Genomic DNA, 8,145 nt, shown 5'->3' on the forward strand with positions numbered 1-8,145 from the left:
ATCATCAAATATCATCGTCCTTCAAGAGGGACGGCATGTCACTATTTATGTCTTTGGACAGCACCGAGATCCGTGCTCATAACTATACTGAAACGAGTTAGGTGCTAAACGTTAGCTAATGTTTGGAGTGCGCTAACGAACAAAACGGGTCTTACAGAAAGGAAGATGATGAACTGCAATTAGGTCTTTTGCCTAAGGTTTGAAATGTTGGATTCACAGAGATCTCGGGAATTACAGTCGGACTACGCTGGTGTTGTTTGCCGTTTTCACCCTTGGTCGCTGTATCACCATGACATCTTCAAAAGATTTCAACGGTGTCATCGCGAACAGCCCGAGTATCCCAGTCAGGCAACTCATCGATAGCGAGTTCGCATTTCGAAAACTTTTAACTTCCCCCCCCACCCCCCAACAAATTCCACTTGAACTCTGCACTGCTTTTCGCTTGCACCAATCGCTCTATTATCTGTTTCCTTTACTTAGAGTTATTGTCTTTGTTGATCCGGGAATGCTAAAAAAAAAGTGGTGGTTTGAGAAATCCTGGCACAATTTGGTCTTAGCGTTGATGAGTGAGCTCTGACTTTGGCCAGATAAACGATGAGAAAGAAAGATGTTATATTCCGGGAGGAATATCGCAAGCTGATGACGTCTGTTGGTGATACATGGTCTTAACGTGACTTGCACCGACTCTGTAAAGAAGGCAAGCAGTCTGATTCATGAATAAAAATCCGAGCGCAACTGTACAACAAACAATAGTTCATAAAAAAAGCGAAGATGTAGACAAATGTTTACAAAGACATCTGTTGCTATGTGTATTTCAAACAGTGTTTGCAAAGATTTCTGATAATTGCATATATATATACTAGCGCGGAACGGTGAAAGGTTGAACGGCACTAGCATCTCAGCGACGACTCAGTGAATTGCCGTGAGCAAGAATTTGATCAGATTCAGAACTAAACCTGGACCAGATCGTGCACAACATTCAACCAACCTGCAAAAGGTAAGTGACAGTCAGCAAAGTTAGCGTTTGTATTATCTGGCTGCTGGGCGCTTCTGCTTTTACCACGGGCAAGGGAATCGAGTGACAAAGCTGTATTTGTTTTGTAATGGTATCTAATTTTCCAACTTTTCATTTCCCTAACGCCTAATAGAGGTGCTCCTGCTGTTCATTCATTGAGTGAATTAAACGTGCATTTTGCTTTTTAGTTTTAAACTTTCCAAATTCACTTTACAGATTAAGAATGCCTAACAAAGCGACGCTAGCATTTATGGTTGTGTATGGGATCATAATGCATTGCAGTGTCTACGGTTCACCGACTGGAGTGAAATATCCCGAATTTAGGTAGGTGTTTGGCATTCTGTCATTCGCTGGAACTGACTTTTCTTTGCACGCCTTTCTGATTTGGATCTTTTCTTTGTTACTTCGCTTTGTTTGTTTCGCACAGTGTTTGCCTGCGGTGTTTGCCTTGCTCCTCTCTGTTGAAGTGACTGCTTCTAGTGGCTTGGTCAGTCATCCATGTGGACACTTTTGACTTGTTGAACAGCGAGTGATAGGAGCTCGATCCCGGGCGCCCCGCTCCGGCGATTCGGCTCGATTCTGATCCCCCCCAGTCTGGCGCAGCGTGGGTTTTAGGAAGGAATGTAGGGGAAAGCGAGAGTGAGTGAGTGTGAGAGAGAGAGACAGACTGGTGCTCCTAATGAGAAGGACAGGGAGCTTTAATGTACGGGAGCAGGGAAACGAAGCAGATGCAAAATAGAAAGAGAAGAGAGGAGGAAACATGGACAAGGTGCAGGGAGATGTAGAAGATCAAGTCAGGAGCAGAAAGCCACCTAGGCTTCTGATTATTTCTAAAACAATGTGTGAGGAATCGAGGCAAAACCCTGGCAGCTGGTAAGTATGTTTTTTTTTGCCTTTCCACCCCCACCTCCAGACAACGTATTTTATGGCGGTTTGTAATTCGTCTCCGTGTGGTGACAGAGACTAATGCCAACCTATCAGTCAAGTCACAACGAGGGATCGGTTCTCGGATGCTATGGAAGTGGCTTGTTTGTTTTGGTGGGGGGGGGGGGGGGGTGAAGCCTAGAGCAGGCGTGGCGTCTTTTCGCTGTGATTAATGAGAGATAAAAGAGAGAACGTTTAGCATTGCTACCAGAGAGAGAATACAATTTTCCCTCATGGCTGCAGGAAGTGGAGTTATGTGAACGCCTGTTTGTTGGGACGGAGTTGAGAGCTTGGTTAAAAAAAATCAGTTATAGACGGAGCCTAATGGAAGTCCCCGGAGAGTCGGTGTAGAGCGCGTCAATTACTGTCATGGGGCGAGTAGGAGGAGGAAGGGGAGACTATGGTAAATGCTGCATGAGATCACGAGCGGATAACAAGAGGCAGACTTTACAAAACTAGGTTTTATAACCAGCTCAGTCCTGGCCGAATTCTTTTTATTTGAAAAAAAACAACTGTTCAAGTTCCTGTGTTTTTGTTCTGAAGGTTTGAAGGTAAATGGGCTTCTTTTAAAGTAATGTTGCAATTATTTTATTGATCTTAGTAATCTGTAAGAATGTCGATTATAGGCTGTTGCCTCTGGGAGCACAGAGAAGTTGCATTTGCAGAATGACGGTAAACGACAACACGTTGGTGCGTTGGCTCAGAAGAATACTTTAGTAAATCCTTTCAGAGCGGTTTGCATATTCCAGGAAACGGGGAGGGATTGTGGTAACTCATTCTGAAGGCTAAACAGTGCTAGTAATCATCCAGGAATTTAACATAATATCGACATTGTGGCTACAGGGATGCACATTTAATGGCTAAAATGTCTAACAGTGTGCTTTCATCTGGTGGATGATTGTGCGGATTGTGAAGGTAACGAGGATGATGGAAATGTTTGATGTTTGACCTACTGCATTCTGCATTGCGAGCAGTTGTGGCTAGGGCATTACCAAAGCATTGTCATTTGGCACTGTGTAATTTCACTCCGACAAGGTGGTGTTGTCCCTAACACCAGAGATAATCCATCATTTGACCAGCAAACTTCCAGGGTTAGTTGGGCTTGAACTGAATGTGGCAGTGAGGGGGTTGTCAGTGGTGAGAACGATCTCTGACAGTGTGAAGCTGTTTATTTATTTTCTGAACATTCTTTCCACAGGGTAAATATGAAGAGCCATATTGATTTGACAGAGCTCTTTGTTAACCGGCTAAAGTGTTGAAAGCAGCCCCCTCGGCTATAAAACACCCGGTATTACCCCCGGTTGGAGGGGAGGGAGGAGGGCAAATCAACATTTTGAACTTTCATTTCAGCTCATCAGAGAAGCCGCCCAACGGCTTGGTACATAGTCAATTATTCAGGAACCATGTACATCACGAACTCCCGTGAGACTAAGGCAATAGTGTACAATCCCAGAAAGATTCCTGTAGCGTCCGGGGATTTCCATTAGCATTACTTAGCAATGAAGAGAGTCAAAACAAGTTGAGCATCACTCGCGAATTAGCTCACGTCTGGCGTAGGTCTCGGTAGACTCCTTTATCGATGTCTAATCTCAATACTAAACAGAGCTCATCTCGGGTTATGGAAACGAAGTAAATAAATCACAAGCTGGGAACAAAAGGGGAACAAACAGAGCAGCCGCTTCGGTCTTAGTTCATCATTTTATCAACTGGTGCGGACAAAATTTAATCTTTTCGTTCGTCCCCAGGGTTGAAGATGAAGCGTATGATGAAGAGGGAAACTCACTAACGGGTCTGACTTACCAAACTGATCTAAATGGCATCCGAATTCCTTCATCGGTCATTGATGATGTAAACACGTTATACTATCCACCGGAGAAGAGGTGACTTTTCTATTCTGTTGCTAAAGTAACGCGCAGCCCTTGCCGGTTCTGACAGTGTTATATTGGAGCTATGTGTCGAATCTTTTGTATAGTTACTTCTCAAATGTTCTCTTTATAAGCAGGAGACTTTTTAATCCTCCTGAATTATTGAAGAGCCTCTGAACGAGTAAGGCACAACAGGATAGCACAAACTGTGGGGTTCTTTAAAACAGCGTAAATTTATGTTAATTAATTCAGTAATTACGATGCTACACCCGATGTCAAGAAGCAATATCGAGTAATTCAAAAATCTGCAATATCTGTCAGTATTCAGTGAATAGAAAAGCGAGCTTTAAATGACATTATAAATGAACCCTAAATCTTATTCTGAATAAATAATTTATTGGAGGCCTGGCTGCAATCGGGGATCACTGATGATTTCTCGTACATGGTCTTTGTGTATCTCAGAACAGAAAGGCACGCTGAGGGGATATTTAATAAACGCCTAAGGGCATTGTTGGCACAGGAAATAACAAGAGAATTCGTTCACTCTCTCATCCCTACAAAGCGCGATGGGTAAGTTTTACGTAGTTGTTCATAAATATCTCAATGTTTCTGTAAAGCAGCTGGGTTGTATCGCGGACTTTATTTTGGTTCCGTCGTTACATTCATCTTGTTGATTCCATCTCTTTAATAAATTCCCTCGCCTCCCTCTCCATTGCATCCTTCAACTTGGTAAAGCCGCATTGGACGGCCCGTGGGGAGTGGGACTGTTAACATTAATTCAAGGACATTACAGTTCACGAATGGAACATGCGTTGTGTGTTTTGTAAACTGCTCAAAGTTAGCGGCGCCTTTAACAATGAGGTAAATATGAAGGATTTCAAGGAATTGGGGCTGGCGTCAGTTTAGTGGAGGTGACGTTTTAATCTAGAAGGAGTTGTACATATGTTTGCCAAACGGTCTTGGAGTCTTGATTCTATGTTTTATCTGCAGTGGCAGCAGTGTTGAGAAGGATACAGAGCCTCTGTCAAAGCGACATTCCGATGGCATCTTTACCGACAGCTACAGCCGTTACAGGAAACAGATGGCTGTCAAGAAATACTTGGCAGCCGTCCTGGGGAAAAGGTATAAACAAAGGGTTAAAAATAAAGGACGCCGAGTATACTATTTGTAGCGATGAGTGAGCACCCACACTACGTATACAGCCCTATCCAAGATTCGTTTCAAACGACTGAATAATCATCGCTCCACTGTTATTTAAACATGTATTTATGTATGAAGTAAAGCCATTAAAAACGAATATTTTGATAAAAATATTGTTTTTTGTAAAACACTATAGGACGCACAGGTCTACTTTGTGGACGATTCATTTTTGGGTTAAATATTACAGAGCAATTCATATAAAGTGTGCACAAGAACAATATCAGTCTGAGTGGTTGGTTTTATATGAAACACATAGTTATTATTGGTGTAGGTATGTTGGGATATTGTTTCTGTTTGTGTGTACTGATTTCAAACTAAAATTAAAAGGCTAGTGTTTTTCATCCACAACAGCCCGGAAGATATTAATATTGCCCACATTATCGACGAAATAGGCATTGATGTTCTGCTTAGGCTGCTGGAAGGGGATTATGATATTGGTTTGGGAGTATTGCTGCAGCAGATCTCCTTGTCGGTGAGTTCCAGTATAGGCCGCTTTCACAACAGACAAAATGCAAGTAGAACAGCTTCTCACCTTTGCAATCGACTTCAAACTCACATGCCTTGTCTGGTCAGCAGCTTTAAAACACTAGCGTCCCGTCTGGCACCATGGTGCAGGTGTTGGGGGAGAAGACGGGTTGCCTGCTATGCCATGATGGATGGCTCTGTTAAATGCTGGTTCTGCCGTTTGCTAATGATTGTAGAGAGAGGAACATGCGAATCAGCAGTACGCGAGCGGAAGAACCACATCCTAACACCCACATCATGTACCGCAGACCAATCCTGAAAAAAATGGATTGATTTGGTTGCTTAAAAGACCCCAATCATTGGCATTGCAATTACAAGTGCCATAAACCGCCTCCAAGGGAAGCCAGTAAGATTTCCGGTACAGTCCGACACAGCTTTGCGGCACTGAATTTTTTTTAAAAGAGCTGCTTCCTTTAAGATGCTTAAACCTCTGGAATCTCGCAATAAGGCTGTGGAGTGATCACTTTTATTCGAATGTCATTGTAAACTAATGGTCGAATTGCTTTCTGACCGTGTTATGATATTAAAATCAGTGATGAAAAAGATAGGCTCTGTTTCCGCACAGTTGGAAGGTGAATGTTCAATGTAAAGTCATTCCGAGGCACGAGGTTTCATTTTAAAGTGACTAAAACAGGCATGTGAGTTTCTAAAGTTCAAACTACACCTTGGCAAAACGCGAAACGGATTCACTTTTGTAGAAAGGAACATAGTGCATTACTCCAAACTTCAAATAACTCGTAAACGCCCTGGCCCTGGAAATCATTGATAACTGACAGAAAATACAGACGACGCGGTTTAATTTATCTGTAGAATTAAGAAAGAAAACAAATTAAGCTACCCAAGACGTAAATTTTCAGGTATTTGGGGAAAATAGTCATAGCTCATTGGCATTTAGATCTATGCCTGTCTGCAATCAATCTTATTTTAATTTTGCATTCTCCTCCAGGCAAATTGACCGAGGATGCAGCTTGCAGCTTTGGTGCCTTGATTCGTCATTTAAATCGACATGAATTACAGAGGGTTTCTTTTCTTTCCTTGTTTTATTTTTTAAAAAGCGGCCCTACATTGCTGCAACACATCAGCTTACATTTGAGCATTTTTACAGTTCGCGGATCTCGTGTGGTTTATCGTTGCGCGTTGTGAAGTCGGTGATTTGTGTATTGCGCTCAGTGTGGCGTGCAGCCTTGTGCTCAGATTCCTATCTATTCTAGACGTTCTCATCAAACGCTGTGTTTTGTTAATGTACGCGTGACCAAGAGAGCTTGTGTAAACCATAGGGACACCAGATGCCTTACTAAACTTTACAAACTACAGACATTTGATCGATCTTGATTAAACAGTAACAGAAACTGCAGTTCTGGATATCTTTTCATTTGAGCAGTGGAGTAAATTAAGAAATCTAAACAAATTGAGGCACGTGGCTAGATCTACATCAGTCAGGAATTGATCGCTAATGTCAATCCAAACACTTTGTAAAGTCTACATCAATACATTTTTACGCACAAAATCTCGTATAATCTTTGCATGCGCTGCAAACAGATTTTGTCTTCTGCTAAAACAAACGCGTTTAAATTACACTGATTCTAATTCATACATATTCTGAGGGACCGAAATAAAAACATAAACATTTCAAACAAAAGTATTAGTATGTCACGGTCGGCAAGGGATCATTATCACCGTAGCAATGGGCACCCTGACCACGAAAATTACCTTCCACCTAACCAGATAGTCACACGTCACCGAGCGAGTGACTCCAATAGATTATCGTGTTTGGTTTCAAGTTAGCGTGATTCCCACGTGCCAGCTCTTACCTTCAACTCTCGCTGACAGTGACATGTGGGAGTAAGCAATAGGCACATGAGGTTACACGGCAGGGGAGGGGAAGGCTTTGCTGAGTTTTACACTGACCGTTTCCACCTCCCAGCCGCCTTCAATGCCGTCACCACCAGAGACCGAACCCAACAGGAGTCACCATTTGTAAAGGTGCACCAATTCCCAAGACACTTTAACCCAAGCTAAATGTTCCCCCAAACTTCTCCCGATCCAGGACAGCGAATGGGATGGCCTATAGGTTTGTCTATATCTAATATATAATATCTGTTAAAACATTAAGATCTGTCTAAATTTCAACCGAATAAACTGTCGCTCATTTAATAGTACCCACTGGTGCCTAGAGCCTCGACACTCACCAAAGTACGTGCAAGATAAACGGTTTCGATCAATGCAACCCTTGTATTGCGATCCTTCAATTTAAGCTGCAAAATCAATCTTTTCCTCTGTAACATTCCATCATTACAACATTGAACATTAATTTCTTCTACTTGTTAATTGAGGCACAAGAAAGGGAGAAACGATTTTCATGGTATAAATAGGAAAGCAAGTGCTTAACATGTTCACGTGTAACAGATTAAAGAAAACAAACTCAGACCAAAGTATAACGTTGGCAAAGAACGTTTGCCTTCTGACCCCCTCCCGTCCAGCCCAAACCAATCTTTTAATTAATGTTAACATTTAACTGGAGTTTGAGAGCAAGTTTTTGGAGCTCTGTTCAATGTTGGAGGTACAGCCTTTCTGCTTTTAGGGTGGACAATAGGGTGAAACAAGCAGTATAGCTGT

At 42.3% G+C, this 8,145-nt stretch overlaps 1 protein-coding gene across 5 annotated transcripts; it reads left to right on the top strand.

Annotated features, from left to right (window-relative positions):
- Positions 1–701: 701 nt before the first annotated feature.
- LOC125451708 (glucagon family neuropeptides) lies at positions 702–6,883 on the top strand. Of its 5 annotated transcripts, XM_048529222.2 has the most exons (7): positions 702–997; positions 1,232–1,339; positions 3,685–3,819; positions 4,267–4,374; positions 4,795–4,926; positions 5,356–5,476; positions 6,476–6,883. In XM_048529222.2, exons 2-7 carry the CDS (start codon positions 1,239–1,241, stop codon positions 6,482–6,484), a joined length of 606 nt encoding a protein of 201 aa, XP_048385179.1. In that variant the 5' UTR covers positions 702–997; positions 1,232–1,238; the 3' UTR covers positions 6,485–6,883. The 5 variants fall into 5 exon arrangements, with proteins under 5 accessions (XP_048385179.1, XP_048385182.1, XP_048385181.1 ...); XM_048529221.2 differs by lacking the exons at positions 702–997; positions 1,232–1,339 and adding an exon at positions 1,545–1,888; XM_048529223.1 differs by lacking the exons at positions 702–997; positions 1,232–1,339 and adding an exon at positions 3,504–3,568.
- The last annotated feature ends 1,262 nt before the right edge of the window (positions 6,884–8,145 follow it).

Source organism: Stegostoma tigrinum, chromosome 5 (genome assembly GCF_030684315.1).
Source record: "Stegostoma tigrinum isolate sSteTig4 chromosome 5, sSteTig4.hap1, whole genome shotgun sequence".
NCBI classification, from domain to species: Eukaryota; Metazoa; Chordata; class Chondrichthyes; order Orectolobiformes; family Stegostomatidae; genus Stegostoma; species Stegostoma tigrinum.

Coding starts and splice junctions, on each gene's coding strand:
- LOC125451708 (XM_048529221.2), top strand. CDS start 1,776: ATGGACAAGGTGCAGGGAGATGTAGAAGATCAAGTCAGGAGCAGAAAG. Junction 3,820..4,266: donor TACTATCCACCGGAGAAGAG/GTGACTTTTCTA, acceptor TGTGTATCTCAG/AACAGAAAGGCACGCTGAGG. Junction 4,927..5,355: donor GCAGCCGTCCTGGGGAAAAG/GTATAAACAAAG, acceptor CATCCACAACAG/CCCGGAAGATATTAATATTG.